Raw genomic sequence first — 16,592 nt, 5'->3', positions numbered from 1 at the left:
CGCGTCCGCGTCCCTCAAATTCCGCCTGCCTCAGCTCAGTTCTGCTTCCACACCGACACACCTCAACCACGCATAGCCATCACAAGACGGCTCATCACAGGCATCGAGGCCTCAGATTAGGTCAGTTTACACATGCTACTGCCCTCAATTAGCACAGGAGCGTTCACCGGTTGTGGTCAATGCGCCGCCGCGGACGCACAAAAAGAACCTCTTCCACTCCAGATCTTTCTCTTTCCTACACACACCAACAACCATCCGACAAGCAACCTCAACCACCTTCAACACACACTGACACCACCCACAGTCACACCCAACACCCTCAACAGCATCAAATACTCTGCCAGCATCTCGCTGAGCTCAAGGTACGTGGTCGGCGCGATACTGACTTGATCCACCCATCGTTTTCTGCCCATCACCCTCAGCATCAGCACGAGCTCGCCTTCAATTGAGTCACAAGCGCCAGCTTGCCTCACACGTTGGCTGCGTGGCCGTTGGTCAATGCTCAGCTGTCTTGCATAAAACACTTCTGCTTTTCCCCCGTCTTTTCACTCATCAACCACCATCCACAAACCCGTTCAACCATCCACCTACCCTCACCCAACACAGCCATCTGACACACCTCGAGCTTCTATCAGCACTCGCAGGTCGTACGCTGCTATTTCATCTCACCGCCGACCTTTACTGACTTGACTCCAGCATCAGATACCCCAACCCACCTCACCGACCCCAAACACCCACCTCACCAATCCGAACACCCACAAGAAGTCGCAATGGCTGGACCAGCGAAGGCCCGCGTCAACAAGGAGGCTGACCGCCGCCAGCCCACCGACGGCCGCTCCGTCGACTCTGGTTCCGCCTCAGGTTCCACTTCTGGCACCACTGCCTCGTCTTCCGGCCACGCCACTCGCTCGGTGCGCTCTGAGGTCTCTCGTGCCTCTGCAGCTCCATCGCGCTCCCTTCGCGGTGCCGCCTACGATGGCAATGCCGACCCACCAGGCGCTGCTGCGTCGGAGCGCAACCCTGCCATTTCAGCCGTGAAGCTGGATTCCAAGAAATTCAACTTCGACCTTGGTATGGCCGGCTGGGCGACTGTCCGCGGCAATGAGGTGTCTACTCTGCCTCCACGCCAGGCCCCTTCCAAGATGGGTCAAGCCTGCAAGGTCGGCCTGAATACATACCACGTGGAGAAGTTTCCCAACATTCCCATCTACCAGTTCGATGTGCAAATCGGCAACGGTGTAGAGAAGCGTAGCATTATCAACGCTGTCTGGAACTCCAAGAAGGTCCAGGCAGAGATCGGTGCTGGTGCTATCTTCGACGGCAACAAGCTGGCTTGGTCTGGTCGTCCCATCACACGTGAAGTGCGGCTAATAGTCAACCTCGATGAGGAGAAGGGTCGTAAGCCGGGCAAGAACGGTCCTGATGAGCACCGCATTAACATCCGTCAGACCAACAAGGTTGGTTTCCAGCAATTGATGGCCTACCTTCAGGGCAAGGCCTCGTTCGACAACACCTGCCTTGAGGCTATTGCCTTCGCCGACCACCTCCTCCGTCAGACACCATCACAACGCTATACACCTATTAAGCGTGCATACTTCGCTCGTGGTCAGACTCGGTCTATCTTGGGTGGCGGTGTCGAGGCTTTTAAGGGTGTATACCAGTCTCTACGTGTCGTTCACCCAGGCCGCCTTTCTGTCAATGTCGATGTAGCTAACGGCACTTTCTGGACTGCCGACATGCTTCATCAATCTGCTGTCCTCGCCTGTGGTGCTCGCGACATTGGCGACCTTATCACCGGTATTCAGCGCCAGGGGGAGAAGGGCAAGTATGGTGTTGGTCTCAAGAAGTTCCGGAAGGTTCGCGTCATTGCCAAGCACCGTGGTCAGCAGAACGAGGATGAGTACTGTATTGAGCGATTTATCTACCAGGACGCCAAGCAGTACAAGGTGCAGGTTACTGATCCTTCGGGCAATGAGGTGACCATCCCTATCTACGACTACTTCGCTAAGAAATACAACATCCGCCTGCAGTACTCAGGCCTACCTCTTGCCAAGATGACCAAGGGCAAGAACACTGTTCTGCCGATGGAGGTTCTTCGAATCAAGGAGAATCAGCGATACGCCTTCAAGATGGATGAGCGTCAGACATCTAACATGATCAAATTTGCAGTTACCGCCCCTCCACAGCGCTATGCCGGCATTCAGCACGGTCTAGGCATGCTGGCTTGGGGCAGCGACCCTATCTTGCAGAAGTATGGTGTCACTGTCAACCCAAACAAGACCGTGGTCGACGGCCGCGTTCTTCCAGCGCCTACTGTCAAATTCGGTGTTGGTGAGGCTAAGCCAGGCACCTCTGGTCGCTGGGATCTGAAGGGCAAGAAATTCTTCCAGGTCAACCCTCAGCCGCTCAAGTCCTGGGCTGTCTGCGTCATTTCTGGTCGTCGTGGTGGCAAGCCTGACAAGTCTACGATCGAGCGCTTTGTCCAGGCCTTTGTGCAGGGCTACATTGGCCACGGCGGCAAGGTCGAGAACAAGCAGCCAGCAATGGCGTTGGCTATGGGTGAAGATGTCGGCGAGTGGGTCACTACCGCTTGGAATGCCGCTGGCAACCAGTCTCAATCCCGCCCGCAGATCCTCTTCTTCATCCTGCCCGACAAGGACTCCCAGGTCTACGGCCGCATCAAGCGCTCTTGCGAGTGCCGCTACGGCGTTGTGTCTCAGTGCGTACAATACTCACACGCTCAGAAGGCTCAGGCGCAGTACATCTCCAACGTGTGCATGAAATTCAACGCCAAGCTGGGTGGTGCTACATGCCGTGCCATCGGTTCTAAGACTGGTGGACCCAATGGTATCTTCCAGTGCCCGACAGTCATCATTGGTGCCGACGTCTCCCACGCTGCTCCTGGCATGCAGACTCCCTCTATGGCCGCTATGACTGTGTCTATGGACAAGCTCGCCACTCGCTACGCCGCTCTGTGCCAGACGAACGGTTTCCGTGTGGAGATGATCAACACCGACATCATCAACACCGAGCTTAAGCCCCTCCTTCAGTCGTGGATGCAGAACGTCGGCGGCGGCAAGGTGCCACAGCGTGTTATCTACCTTCGTGATGGCGTGTCTGAGGGTCAATATTCGCACGTCCTTCAGCAGGAGGTTAACGATATGAAGCAGTTGCTTAAGCAGGCTGGCCCGGTTCCTCAGTTCGTCGTCGTGGTGGGCTCTAAGCGTCACAATGTGCGCTTCTTCCCGGAGAAGGGCGACCGTAACGGCAACGCATTCCCAGGCACCTTGGTTGAGTCCGGCGTCACTAATCCTCATGAGAACGACTTCTACCTTTGCGGACATGCTGCTATCAAGGGCACCGCTCGTCCTGTGCACTACTATGTGCTTATGAATGAGGCTAAGATGTCCAACGACGAGCTGCACACCCTTCTTTACGAGCACGCCTACCAGTACTCTCGTGCCTCGACTCCGATCTCTCAGCACCCTGCTATCTACTATTCCCACCTGGCCGCTCTACGTGCTGCTCCTCACGATCCTAAGTGGGCTGGCAGCTCTGATGGTCCATCCAGCTCCACTCAGAAGCAGTCCGGGTCTCAGTCTGGCGGTTCTCGGTCTGGCGGCTCTCAGGGCAAGTCTGGCAGCAAGGGCTCCTCTTCTGGCTTGTCATCTGAGTATGACAAGCTCATGCCAATGCCAAACCAGGGTGGCATCGCCACTTCCATGTGGTTCATCTAGAGTCGCTCAGAACACTCTCGCCGGTCGCATCGACACCGACACACACTATCAAGCTCCTTATGAGCTATATCACTGCATGAATTGAGAAGATGAGATGAAAAGACTCCGGGATAGAAGAGAGTCTGAGAGAGAGAAAAGTTTGATTTCGTGCTTTCTTGTACTGTAAGCGACAGAAAATGAAAAGTTGCCTTGATGGCACACCAAACTCGCTGCTTCCATTTCTATACACTGACATCTGCTGTCTGCGATGGCTGTATGCAGCATCCTTTTTGGGGGTGCAATGGAAACATCTCGCTAATTCTACTGAGGGAGATATCATCTACTCATCGCATGCAGACACCAGACTTCTGAGCCTCACCGCCAGCAGGCCCTTCAGAAACCACGCTTCATCCCCCGCGGCAAGCAAGAACATCTACGGCGCTCCCATAGAAGACGGAGGTTCAGAAGTGCTGGTGGAAAGTTGCTGATCTTCGATTCCTCTATCAGATAGGTTGACCATCGCTGTCTTTTGCCGCCTCAATCTTTGCCACTGGAAAGCTTTCCAGAACTCTTTCGCGACGTTCTATGAGCGCTGAAGTACATTTCACGGTCAACATGAAGGCTAAGAATCCGCAGATGCTGAGAGTCTGATGCTGAAACCAGCAATGAGCCTTGTTGGATTTGACCTCCTTTGGCCCTCGAAGTCATCGCCTCTATCCACCCTCCCCTCAAGGCGCAATATACCTCAATCTCTCCCCCTCAAACCCACTACTCCACCTCTCTTCATTCGTCCAACAAGACACCTCAACCTCAAATCCTTTCTCCCCCACCCTCACCCCAAGCTCCTTCAACTGCCCTTGAAAATTCTCTAACAAAGCCCTCCTACACCATCCCAACCACCGAACCTCTACACATCTCACCAGACCCGCATTCCTCACCCCAATCGCCCTCAAAAAATTCATATCAGAAGAAGAAATCCTTCCAATCCCAGTGCATGTCGTGACTTGTGGCGTGAAGACAAAAACATTATTTCCGTAGAAGATCGGTAATGTTTCCGAGCGAATGAGGCGAGAGACTCGAGTTAAAGCAGGTTGATCCGGTGCCGTCGTGGTGGTTGTGAAAGGAGGAATTGCCAAACGACCAGTTTCCGAACTTATGAATTCGTGTCGAATTTTCTTATCTCTTGAGTATCGAGCCAAATCAATCATCCTACACGACAAAAAGAAAACCATCAGCGACAGCATTCATCAGAAGCATACACATTTTCCCAGACTTACCCTCTTCTCGAATGTTCGCGAAACCTACAAACCCAATGTCTCGGCCATCGCACGGGACTCCCAATCCTCGAAGACCCTGAACAACATCTCTCCAACCCCATAGAAATCAAATCCGTAGAGCAAGCTTTTCCACATTGTTCACAGACGCGAATTTCTAAACATCCCGAGAGGAAGTAAATGCGATTTCGGAGTTCGGGTGGGAGATGCAGGAATGAGGTTTTTAGGCGGGAATCGGAAATTTGGATTCTGTGGTGCCGGGTTTGGAGGGTTAACATGGTAGTGATGAAAGAAAGGGGAAAGGGGTGGTGGTGATGTTCACTTGGATCTGATCTGATAAGATTATGAGATGGTGGGATGGGATGTTGTGGGTTTGGAGTCCGAGATCGGAAGGGGAAAGTGCGTAGCTATGCTCGGCTTGACATGCTTAGGCAGATTTGTAGCAGGGTTCGGATGCGAGTTTTCTGGGCGTGCTGCCAATCGTTGGATTCGTGCTCCAGAAATGGTTCGATGCAGAGTGTTGGGGTGCGTGCAGGCGTGTTCGGAGCTTTCGCCAGTCAGCTCTCACGTGGATTCTGCCTGCTGATCGGGTTAGATATAAAGAATAGGCAGAGTGTTTGTCTCATGCAGTGTATCTCGTCCAAAGCTCTAGGTGTGGTAGTCATTGTAGTTTTGTGCCATATGAGCAATCACCTGTCATCCTTCTTAAAACCAGCATTTCATGTTCATCAAGCATCGCATCTCGCACAACATCTCCTCCCTCCACGACCCGAAAATTATATTGTTGCTTCACAACCAGCTATCGACCGCAAACTCCTCCTTCAGATCGTTGATCGTCTCCGGGTCTGCATTGCCATTCTCAAGAGCATCGAGAACTGTTTCCCACAAAAATTTGCAAATTTTTCGACGGTTGCTGGCCTGCTTAGACAGCTTCTTGTAGCTCTTATTGATACGATCACGCTTGGCTGGATCGATAGGCTTGGTGCTGCCATTCTTGAGCTTGGCAAGACGTTCCTCGAGCTGTGCCTTCTCAGTGGTCATAGCAGCGACATTCTTTTTGATCTCTCCAAGCGGAATCGTATTGGCGCCTTGACGGAGGGAGAGACGAAGCTCTTTCTCCTCATCCTTCATAGCGATAAGCTCCTCGCGAAGACGAGTAGTCTCGGCAGAAGTGGCGGCAAGCTTCTCGTGAAAGTCTTCATCTTCTTCGGGCTGTGCATCGAATCAGCTAAAGTACAATGCGTGAGAGGATAGACTGACCTGGATGGCGAAGTACACCATACTCTTGCCAGATGCCTTGCCCTCGATCTCCTTTCGCTCGTGCAAGTCCTTCAGCAACTTCTGCGCTGCAGCTTGCGTGATGACGGCCGTCTTGGCGCCTTTGATGTTCTCGCTGATCTCTTTGGCGGAGTATGGACGATTCGTCTGCTTAAGGTACGCGAGAATGACTTCTGCGGATTGCTGCGGCGTGAGCTTTGGGATCTTGTCCTTAGCGTCTTCTTTGGTCTTGGCCATGGTTATCGTTGCTCTGAGATGGCTGCGACTGCGATGTGAAGAAGCGTGATGTCTTCGCACGACGTGTATCGAGATAGTTGGGTGAGTGTGAGAATGTGGCAAGGTGAGGTTCTCTGAAGTGCAGGTAGTGAGCTTTGGCTTTCACGCGACTGCCATTTCCCGCGTCCAGGCAGCGCGACTTCCTTATGCCCAATCCCACCACGCGTGATCGCAAGCATTCGTGGAACTGAGGCGTGCAGCGTATTCGTGTCGCAAAGGCATTGCTCACGCTATCAAATCATGGTCCTGTTCTTACGATGCCACTGAGAAGCACTGTTCCACCCAGCACCCACGCCGGCCACCACACTGACCACACCACGAGATCACTCCAAGCGCCTTGTGCGGACCAGCCTTTTGCAATTTCCAGCAGTATCCAACTGAGATTGTTCTGAGTGTACATGCTTAGTCCGGAAAGAACTGCAGGCGGTGACAGCACCAACCAGAATAGTGCTGCGGGCAGATGCAGAGCAAACTGTACGTGCTTTGTCCTGTCCACTACAATGGGTCTAGCGAAGCTGAGGGGTGCTGCAAGCAGACCAACGAGGAGCGCCAGTGAGAAGTTGATCGTAGCCCAGGTCGAAAGCGTGGCGCCGAGGAAGAGTAGCGAGAAAGACTGCATGACTTGGATCTGCTGCGAGCTGGCGTTCATGAAGCGCACCAAGAGCAGGCTCAGATAAGCCGGGAATGCATAGCTTGCAATTGCGACAGCGGAGAAGGCGAATACGAGGCTCTACACGCTTGTCAGTATGGCAACAACGATGACATGAGATGATCCACTCACAGCTTTGTCGACGTGTGTCAATGCATACAGCGGCACAACGCTCGCCAGATGCACGGCCAGAACTACAGTCGCAGGCAGGAGCATTCTTCTCTCGACAGCCTCAAGCTCTTCCTTTGCCACCAAAGTGACATCGCTGCCACTCTTGAAAGCCACCATCTTCTCTCCCTCAGGCTTGTCAGTTGGGTGTGCTTCAAGCTTGCCCGGCTTCTCAACTGGTCCTTTCCCGCTCAACACCCAAAGTGCCAGCGCGTTGATCGTAAAGCTTCCGGCTACCAACATGGCTGCCGGGAGGTAGCTGCCGATGCTGACGAATCGATTCGTGTTGAGCAGAATGTAGAAGAAGAAACTTTGATGGAACTTCTCCAACAGATTGTTGATGCTCCGGAAGACACTCTCCGTCACGCGTCCCAGAGTCATCTCGTCATGCCAGCCATCTCCGACAGTCTTCAATGTGATCGCATCGACGTGGTAGGACATGAATGCGGAATGCGGCCCAGTAGCATGTCCTGCAGCTTGTTTCATGACACCTTTCGCAAGGCACTTCAGTCGGTCTTCGTAATTGTCCTTGTGATCTGTGATGCCGTGGAGACTGCAGCCAATACCCATCTGCCCACTCGCGACTTGCACAGCAGTGTTGAGGAGATCAAGGTTGGGAAGAGCACCATTTATGCCATCGTAGTACACATCCAGCTTGTCGAATCTCTTTCCCCATGGCCCGACCGGATAGTCTAAAGCCACGGCTCCTTGTAACGCTCCAGCCTTGATCGATAGCGCGCTCACATTTCTGCTTGCAGTAGGCACGGCCGTCGTGCTGTGATACGCGCTCACCCAAGCTTCTGGCCCATATGTGCTGTCATCTGGCAAGAGCACGAAAATGTCCTTGCTCCATATACTCCACCTCTTGAAGTATCTCGCCATTGTCAGAGCCAGCGCGACTCCAGAATAATTGACTTCTCCATCGAAATTCTTCCAAGCAGCAATCATGACCATGGCTTCTGTAGCATCTGCTCGCGGTCCTTGGAGCAGACCATAAACATTCTTGCCCTCGATCCTTTCTCCCGCTACCTCAAACCTCCAATCTTGCACAGCGGTCTTTAAGCCAATATCGTTCAGCACTCTCCTCAGGCCGGTTGTCCTCTCTTCATCACTCTGCTGGCCCAATGTCCAGACCTCCTGTCGATATGCGCGGAAGATGTTGTGCTCGGATCCGCCAAAGTATGTATGGACTTGACCCGGAAGGATGGCATTTTCAGAGATGTAGGTCTGGCGAGAGTATTCGTTCAGAGGAAGGAGCAGTAGCCAGGCGATTCCAATGAGAATGCATAAAAGGGACAGGTATGGTGGGAGTTTGAGGAGGATTGGGGACCGGCGGAGGGCCAATAGGCGCGCAGCTGTTCAATCAAAGTCAACTTGCCATTCTTATACGCTGTGTAGAGACCAGCCAACATACACAGCGCCATTGTGATCGTGCTATAACATCAGTATGGGAGTGTTGGTGGTGGTGCGGCTGGAATTGATTGCGGCGCATGAAAGATTGATGAGACGCGGTCGCGGTACCCTTGTCGATCGCTGACATACGCGTTCCAGGAACATCCGAGTTTCTGGGAAAGAGAACATGCGACACTTTGCACACCACTTTTCTTGGACTCTGCAACACCAACCCGCCGGCGGATTAGTTCGGAGAAGCTTTTGAAGTGCATGGCGTCAATCAGAGCACAGCTGCCGGATGCGAGACGAATTCGATCTTACCTTTTGAGGCTTCCGCTCGCCACTCGTGGGTTATTGCTGGTAATAACAGCTTTATACATTGCCCACTGGTTTGTGCCTGGGCTGGAGCAATGGGGCGCTCTCATCCCGAATGAGATCAATATCGCCACACGTAAGAGCAGGCGCACATAATGTTTGCGGGCCAAAGACTAATGCGATGCTCAAGTCCATCGACTGAACACCTACCCGCTCCTGCACGTCTCCTTCCTGCACTACATACTAAACATAATATCCCTGCTTCCGCTCCTCGAACACTTCGAATCCGAGCATGGCACCATCACCACAGTCGCGCTCTTCGCCGGACCTTTTGGAGTCCTCCCCGGCGGTCTCTACACTCTCCTCGAACGATTCGTGTTCCGCCTCAACAGCTCAGTGATAGGAAGCAGTGTATGGGTCATCCTCCTACTCTGCAGTGAAGCATACAAGACCTACAAATCGAACCCATACTTCGAGATCAGCGGCTACAAGATTCCAACTTGGACCACACCTCTGGCCTTGATCCTGGTCATAAACTTCTTAATACCACATACATCTCTTCTTGGACATTTGTGCGGGGCGCTGGTAGGATATTTGTGGGGTTTGGGATATATCAGGTTTTTGGCGCCGCATGACAAGATCTTGAAATGGGTAGAGGGCAAGCTTAATCTTTTGGGGAGATTACCACATTATGTGAGCGTGGATCAGAAGACGTATGGAAGATATGGAGTGCTTCCGAGCACCAGGAGTCCGAGCATGGGACCTGGTAGAGGGACATTGGGCGTCGCGAATGGTGTTGCGGCTGGACCGATCGGATCTACGCAGAAGCTGGGTCCCGACAATTAGGACGGGATTATGGCGCATTTCAAATGAGTATGTTGAAGAGACATACTTCGTCAATAGAAGGAGCATACCTGCTTTCAGAATACAAAAGAACTACGAGGACGATAACTCAGCTTTGAAATGCCCCTTCCAGCGCAAGACTGCTCATTGTGCTACTCAAATCCGCTGAAGCAGAATATGCTATTGCCATGGAGCAAAGCAATCGCCCTGGGCTCAGTAGTCCGAAACTTAAGATGTGAGGGAAAAGGCGATTCACACCTCAGACCGCGACTCACCAACACCGTGAAATAGCAAATTGGGGGAATGATAAGTGGTTGGCTCAAGAATTGGCGTCCAAGGGGACATGCAACATGTGAGCCGACTGGAGACGGTGGTCTTTCGCATAATTTCGATAATCGATCTCTTCAGCGGCGTCAGGACGCAAGGGCCCGACTGCAGCGCCATTAGAAGATGTAAATCTATCAAGCGTGAAGTGGCGGAGAGTAAAGTGTTCCGCGAGGTCACATTATGTCCCCAAGATGGTGGAGTATCTACTCAGCATCGTAGATAGAGCTCATCGCTGAGATCGGAGCTGTTGATGTGACTGCTAACAAGGTTGAGTGGCTGGTTCGTGAGATGTTCTTGATGTGAGTTCTGTCTACTTCTACTCCCCAGGCATACCAGCTCTCAAATTGTCATACTTGCTTTCAGGATACTCGAGCACGTTCTTGACCCGCTCCATATGCTTGCCCTCATATCCCCCCAAGCCTTGGACAGTGATGTTGATCAAGCTATCGCCTTCGGTGGCAGGACGATCTCCGCTACTCTCCCACCACATTGCACCGCCGAGGCCGATTTGCTTGATGTATTGCACCTTTTGTGCGGCGACTTGGGGCGTGTCGTATGACACCATGGTCTTTGAGGCAGGATCGTAGCACCAGGACGCTATAGCTTGTTGGTCATGGCAGACTTGGGCGCCGGGGCGAGGGAGGGCCTTGGAGTTGTCAGTAATTGAAGACAGCAGAGTATTTGCGACAAGATAGCAAAATTATTTCCGGGGTCAGATTAGATCAAGTTTATTTTGGACATCAAGTCCCGCCCATCGTTGCCAAGCCCCGCAGAACCAATGTACTAGACATGGCTTTGTCGAGGTGGTGTTCTAGACTTGGCGAAGCGCTTTTATCATCCCAAGAGGTGCAGCATGAGGATTGTGCGGAGATGATGTGCCAACTCACCTTATAGTCCCAGACACCGTTCTCCCAGCTGCCCTCGCCCACACCGCTGTAGCCACACCCAGGGCCATCGGTCTGCTGGAATGCACGACCATACAGCGGCATGCCCAGAACAATCTTGCTCGGGTGGATGCCGTGGTCAATATAGTAGCGAACAGCAAAGTCTGCACTGAACGGCGTGCATCCAGGGTGTTGCTGCGATGGGTAGATATTTGCCTGATGTCCGGCAGCGCTGTCCCAGGATCCGGCAAAGTCATAAGCCATCATATTCCAGAAGTCAAGATACTGATCCATTTCTCGCAGCTTTAGCCAGTGGCAGTTCGAAGGTCCCGCAGGAGATGCTACAGTTAGGAGAAGGTGAGGTCTGCTTGGGAGGGTGGCTGAGTAGGCCTCCAAAGCACAACGAGTTTCACAAAGCAGTTTCACGAAGTCTTGAGCTTCAGATTCACACTTCGGATACTCCCAATCAATGTCAAGGCCATCTAGGCCAAGGTCCTTCAGAAGGCGCACAGCGCTATCGGCGAAGGTGCGGCGTCCTTGTTCGGTAGAGGCAGGCTGCGCGAAGTTTGAGCTGTAGGTCCAGCCGCCGATGCTCAGCAAGATTTTGAGATTGCGATTCCGCTTCTTGAGCAGATATAACTGCTTGATGCAGCCGTAGACATTGTTGCCAGTATCGTTCCACGAATCCGATGGGTAGTGCTTGTCAGTGTCAGACCAGCTGTCGGTCAAGTATACCTCGCCAGAATCTGGTCGAACGTTTGCAAAGGCATATAGAACGTGTGTAAGCTTCTCTGCTGGGATATCCTGGGGTTGGTGGTTCCTCCCGTAGATGGCCCAGTTCACGAAGTAGGCGACGCTTCGATAACCAGAATGCTGTGCTGCCATTCTGAAGGGCTGTTGTTTGCAAGATTCTGCCTCGAGTGGTGTCTGGCCTGTCAGCAATTTTATGGAAGAGTCAATGGCACTCGCCACGGAGGCAGCGAAGCAGCTGATTACGACGCCGAAAGCAAGGCAGTGCAAAGCTGGCCTGACCATAGCGTCAGTTCGAGAAGCAGCAAACGCCTCATGAGCCTCCGCAAACAGGAATCTGCAGGACTTGAGCAGCTGATGGGTTGGGTATACCAGCTTTTGCGAGTATAGTGTTGCACTGTGACGGAAGACTCTTGCTTGCGGTAGAGGAGGTCGAGGTGGAGGGAATAGTGCTGCCTTACTGGGTGAGAATGGCACGCGACACGCCAGGTCTCTACTGCGGCGCTTGCTATGTGCTAGCGGCAGCCAATATTGCTAAAGAGGAAGCTGCTGGCTGGACGAAGTTGGTGGAAAACGTAGGTGAGGAGAAGGGAGGTCGATGTTGACACTCTCAACGCCAAGAACCCCTCAAGCTCGCACTCACCAAGAGCCATGCTCGACTCCACCGCAGCACACCCAAATCGAGCTGTATGCTCCATTGCCCGAGCCATGCAGAGTGTAAGCTGTACGAATCGAGCCGCGCAACGAACGCCGAACCGGCGACCTCATCTTCGCGTACTTTGACGCGTCTGGACAAGCGCGTGTCGCTCAAGAGTGAGGACAATAGAGGGCACAATAGGAACAGCAGACTATAAGAGCAAATAGAAGTCCATTTGAAGCGGATTCCACTTGTAGAGGGATAAAGATAGCCAACACGAACGGCATACACAGCGCGGCAAGGTGCGAAGACGACCATGGCTGAGAGGTCAGCAATGCGGCCTCCACCTCCTCCTGCGACGAATGGCGAAAGGCCGAAGAAGCGTGTGAGACTATCTGAAGACCTGCGGCCGTCTATCACCACTCGTGAGATGGACGATACTGGCACGGCTCTGGAAGTAGACCATATGATTCTCGACTATCTTGTCTATCAGGCCATCAACACCTGTTTGGCCTACCAGAACGCGCCTCGATTGGATCAAGGAGTGTCAGCAGTTGAATGCAGCCTTGTGCAGGCCAATGAATTCCTCCAGCTCTTCCAGCATCGCTACTCGCGATATCGTTTCTACCCGGATTTCCGTTTCCGCCAGCAACTACTGCAGCTTGTCACACTTGTCACGCAGCGCTTGATCAAGACTTCGGTTACACCACCGAAGGCCTCTCTGCAAGCTTTGCGAGATCGGAATAAAGCTAGAGCTTTCGAATGGATCGGCAGAGATGCCTCACGGATGCCAACGGCCGACTACGACACTGCTCCTTTTCAGAATGAGCTTCCACTAAGTATCAAAAAGCTCGAGGACAATCGCGCCCAGCTTCTCGACTCTCTGGACATTCCTTGCGAAGACCACGACTATGACGATGCCTTCTTTGGGACTAATGCCTGCGTCACACTTCTGGACGTACTCCCGCTCTTCATGCAAGTCTCAGCAAGATGCCACAACATTTTCGACAGGAATAATTTTACACCACAGTGGATGCAGCTGGCTGCCGACTGGATGATGCATGCCTGTCTGGAGCAATATCTCATATGTGGCCAAGAAGGATCGGATGCGATTGACGAAGCTTTTGCATGGGGCTTTCACGAGCGAGACATGATCGCTGATGAGACCAATATTCGGGTCTCGGATGATCCTTTTGATTCGGAACATGATGAACTGGATGTGCAGCGTTGGGAATCAATCAGGCGCCATGCCCTTGCGAAGCTGTTCCCAGCTGTGGACAAGAATGAGCAACGAGACTGCTGTCTAGTCTGGCACCTAGGGGCTGTCAATGTCACCAATCCAGTCGCATCGTTGCACGCAAACATCAACAAGTTCTTGAGAGACTTGGCTGAAGCTATCGAGAAGCCTGTACTGGCGCAACTCGAGACTGGCCAGCTCGATGGGATGTCGAAAGAAGAGACCAGGAACTTCCTCCGTGAATGTGGGCTGGATGTTGAGAAGTTTTACAAGACAGCACTTCTTCGCATGGACACTAGCTGAGTCGCACTCAGTATCGCCAAGGCGCTTCAAAGCAGGTCACTGACATGCTGCGTCAGAGTCTTGAAGTTCTCATGAAACAAGTTGATCAAGACACCTCAAAAGGTCGTCGCTCTACTCTGGAACCTTGGGGCAGAGACTGTTTGGTGTTGCACCGACGCCTATATAACAGCCCTACTGGACCAGTGCCTGCAGCATCCATCCAACACATTCCACGACACAACTGACACCAGAACATTATTGCCAGACATGGAGCTTCCAAATCTCCGCAAGCTCGTTGACCGCATCAAGCAAGGCTGCCGCACAAAAAAGACCCAACACCAGAAAAATGCACAGAACGCAATTCCGGATGCTTTTCTCTCAGATCACACACGTTCGCAGGGACCAAGGCAAATACCACTGGTCTTTCGAGATGCCAGCGGCTTCTTCGTCGTCCCCGATGCCGACAAGTGAAGAAAGTATTTCCTGGAGGAGGATTGGAAAATTTATGAGAGTCAATTCGGGTCCACTTCGATTGATTGGAAATAGATGCATGCCAGAATGTCGGGACATTTTTTCATTCAATTTCTGGATACTTCTGAAACGGTCGATGTCTATCGTATCGCTGACTGATATTGACCCGGGAGGCGGACAGAATGACAAAGATTGGCTTTGGTATTTTCAGTCAACAACACCAACCATCCAGGCAGTGACAATATGTCGATGCTATGTCTGACAATGGAACTTTGCTACCTCCTGAAACGAAGCGAAATCTGACCTGGCATTCGCGGAAATAGCTTGTTGCTCAACGCAGCTTCTTGCAGTTGGTGAACGACCTTGCCTTCAAACATCATGCTACTCGCACAAAGACGTCCGATACTTTTCAGGAGAAGAAGCAGCCTCTTGCCATGCTGACTGATGTTAAGTCATAGCCAATCGGCACTTCCAATTCCATCTATGTGGATGTCAATCCCTGGCTGGCTATCAACGGTAGATAGTGAAGAAGCCTTGACTCCACACAACCACATCCAGCCCAAGTCCCTTTGAACAGAACTCCGTTCCGCGTTTAGAATTTTCATCCTCATTATCGAGGGTCTACCGGCACGTGCGCACATGCCTTATACAGCAAATTTCTCGTCCACTTGGAACAACCTCTAGCGATGTAGTGTTTCAGCTGGTGGCCCCACTGATAAGACATGGCCCAGCTTCCCGTCTCTTTGCAAAACGGCATAGAGCATCGGCTCGAGTCTTGATGTCTCGTCGGCCTACGGACGTTCCGAGCATACGAAGACATGTCCTGCAATCAATCAGCCATGCATAAAAAGTAATTCGTTGGTGCGTGTATCAAAATCTTGGCATATGTGAACGGAAACAGTCAAGTCTTGCCGAACATTCAAGATGGACAGTGGACATGAAGTCAAACCAAGCAGTATTCGTATTGTGTACGATGATCGGTTGGGGTCGATGCTTGATGCGTGTCTTGGCATAGTAGTGTTGGGCATTTCGGTCGAGACAATCGTATTGGGACTCCTCTCCTGGCATATGGAACGCTCAAGACGAGAGAGCTTCTTCCTTGATTAGACATGTCTCCGGTCGTGCATTCATCGATCAAACAGCGGCATTATTATTATTCCAGGCATCTCCTGATCATGCATCTACTCACTCTTGGCACGGATTTTCTTTTCCATGCCCCGACTTGGCGAGCACAGCCTTGTGTCGAAGTAGGCGCAGGCAAGGCAAGGAAGAGTTTCAAGCTTGGCAGGAAAGGCAAGCTTATTGGCATGGTATGGCATCCTCGCCGACTTGATGTTGGACTTGGCATATTGCCAAGATGTCTTACATACATGATGAGAGGAGGCATGCAAGTCATGTTGGCGATTTGATTGGCTTGGCGCTACATATATCTGCCAAGAAAGATATCTTGGGTCAAATTGATTCTGCTCTTGGCATGTATTATTGTCGACTCGACCAACTCCTCCGCGATTCTTGGCACAGAGTGCTCGAAGTGATGAGGACGCGACGCCAAGCGTACCACGTCACACGTTTACGGACAAAAGCCAAAATAAACAATGCCGTGTTTCTTGGCCGTAGAACGGACCGTATTCGTTTTGAGTGGCAAAGTATCAAGGCAAAGGCAAAGGCAAAGCAAAGGAGAAGTGGCTCGACACTGCTTCCGGGGCCGGTGGCTAGGTTCGGCTGTACAACGCTCGGCTCTTACCAACTGCCGACATGCTCCGTCCTGCACGATGAACGACTAAATAATCTCTCGCAGCAGATGTTAATAAGTCTGACGAGCATGCATAGAAACCGATTATGCTCGCTCTCCGATTATCCAATCCTCTCGTAGCAGAGATCTCTTCGCTATATATATACGATCCGATCTATATATATTAGTTCTACTAGCCGCGAAATCGTGATCGCCTCTTCGGGTCTTCGGGGATACATACTATCTTAGGCAAGCGAGGATTAGCACAACTAATAGGGTCCGAATACTCTATGCGGTACTGCACTACTATAGCGACAATAATAATAATGCGACATGCTGCAGATTTCAAGCTCGGATTTTT

The 16,592-nt window shown here is 52.0% G+C and overlaps 8 protein-coding genes across 8 annotated transcripts; 4 read left to right on the top strand and 4 right to left on the bottom strand.

Moving 5' to 3' along the window:
• Positions 1-1,073: 1,073 nt before the first annotated feature.
• MYCFIDRAFT_145497 (uncharacterized protein) lies at positions 1,074-3,737 on the top strand (the record flags this gene model as incomplete). The annotated part of the gene is made up of 1 exon (XM_007933402.1): positions 1,074-3,737. The coding sequence occupies one exon, from the start codon at positions 1,074-1,076 to the stop codon at positions 3,735-3,737; it is 2,664 nt and encodes an 887-aa protein (XP_007931593.1).
• A 1,433-nt stretch (positions 3,738-5,170) lies between these two features.
• MYCFIDRAFT_179309 (uncharacterized protein) lies at positions 5,171-5,675 on the top strand (the record flags this gene model as incomplete). The annotated part of the gene is made up of 8 exons (XM_007933401.1): positions 5,171-5,189; positions 5,218-5,269; positions 5,294-5,301; positions 5,332-5,389; positions 5,422-5,460; positions 5,491-5,558; positions 5,621-5,628; positions 5,661-5,675. 8 exons carry the CDS (start codon positions 5,171-5,173, stop codon positions 5,673-5,675), a joined length of 267 nt encoding a protein of 88 aa, XP_007931592.1.
• Positions 5,676-5,779: 104 nt separating this feature from the next.
• On the bottom strand, positions 5,780-6,505 carry MYCFIDRAFT_79089 (uncharacterized protein; the record flags this gene model as incomplete). Its single annotated transcript, XM_007933400.1, has 2 exons — positions 5,780-6,202; positions 6,269-6,505. 2 exons carry the CDS (start codon positions 6,503-6,505, stop codon positions 5,780-5,782), a joined length of 660 nt encoding a protein of 219 aa, XP_007931591.1.
• A 245-nt stretch (positions 6,506-6,750) lies between these two features.
• Positions 6,751-9,638, bottom strand: MYCFIDRAFT_87211 (uncharacterized protein; the record flags this gene model as incomplete). Its single annotated transcript, XM_007933399.1, has 6 exons — positions 6,751-7,274; positions 7,326-8,716; positions 8,776-8,795; positions 9,075-9,110; positions 9,313-9,460; positions 9,623-9,638. 6 exons carry the CDS (start codon positions 9,636-9,638, stop codon positions 6,783-6,785), a joined length of 2,103 nt encoding a protein of 700 aa, XP_007931590.1. The 3' UTR covers positions 6,751-6,782.
• Positions 9,639-10,520: 882 nt separating this feature from the next.
• Positions 10,521-12,007, bottom strand: MYCFIDRAFT_71852 (glycoside hydrolase family 18 protein; the record flags this gene model as incomplete). Its single annotated transcript, XM_007933162.1, has 2 exons — positions 10,521-10,884; positions 11,126-12,007. 2 exons carry the CDS (start codon positions 12,005-12,007, stop codon positions 10,555-10,557), a joined length of 1,212 nt encoding a protein of 403 aa, XP_007931353.1. The 3' UTR covers positions 10,521-10,554.
• Positions 12,008-12,825: 818 nt separating this feature from the next.
• MYCFIDRAFT_79086 (uncharacterized protein) lies at positions 12,826-14,049 on the top strand (the record flags this gene model as incomplete). The annotated part of the gene is made up of 1 exon (XM_007933398.1): positions 12,826-14,049. The coding sequence occupies one exon, from the start codon at positions 12,826-12,828 to the stop codon at positions 14,047-14,049; it is 1,224 nt and encodes a 407-aa protein (XP_007931589.1).
• Positions 14,050-14,830: 781 nt separating this feature from the next.
• MYCFIDRAFT_179304 (uncharacterized protein) lies at positions 14,831-15,256 on the bottom strand (the record flags this gene model as incomplete). The annotated part of the gene is made up of 4 exons (XM_007933397.1): positions 14,831-14,861; positions 14,891-14,936; positions 14,969-15,120; positions 15,168-15,256. The coding sequence occupies 4 exons, from the start codon at positions 15,254-15,256 to the stop codon at positions 14,831-14,833; spliced, it is 318 nt and encodes a 105-aa protein (XP_007931588.1).
• A 21-nt stretch (positions 15,257-15,277) lies between these two features.
• On the top strand, positions 15,278-16,372 carry MYCFIDRAFT_179303 (uncharacterized protein; the record flags this gene model as incomplete). The annotated part of the gene is made up of 6 exons (XM_007933396.1): positions 15,278-15,298; positions 15,337-15,386; positions 15,432-15,500; positions 15,538-15,738; positions 15,773-15,833; positions 15,857-16,372. 6 exons carry the CDS (start codon positions 15,278-15,280, stop codon positions 16,370-16,372), a joined length of 918 nt encoding a protein of 305 aa, XP_007931587.1.
• Positions 16,373-16,592: the final 220 nt, after the last annotated feature.

The sequence above is a fragment of the Pseudocercospora fijiensis genome, assembly GCF_000340215.1.
Source record: "Pseudocercospora fijiensis CIRAD86 unplaced genomic scaffold MYCFIscaffold_10, whole genome shotgun sequence".
In the NCBI taxonomy this organism is placed as follows: domain Eukaryota; kingdom Fungi; phylum Ascomycota; class Dothideomycetes; order Mycosphaerellales; family Mycosphaerellaceae; genus Pseudocercospora; species Pseudocercospora fijiensis.
The sequence above is the reverse complement of the archived record's forward strand: the minus strand, read 5'-3'. Positions and strand labels throughout refer to the sequence as shown.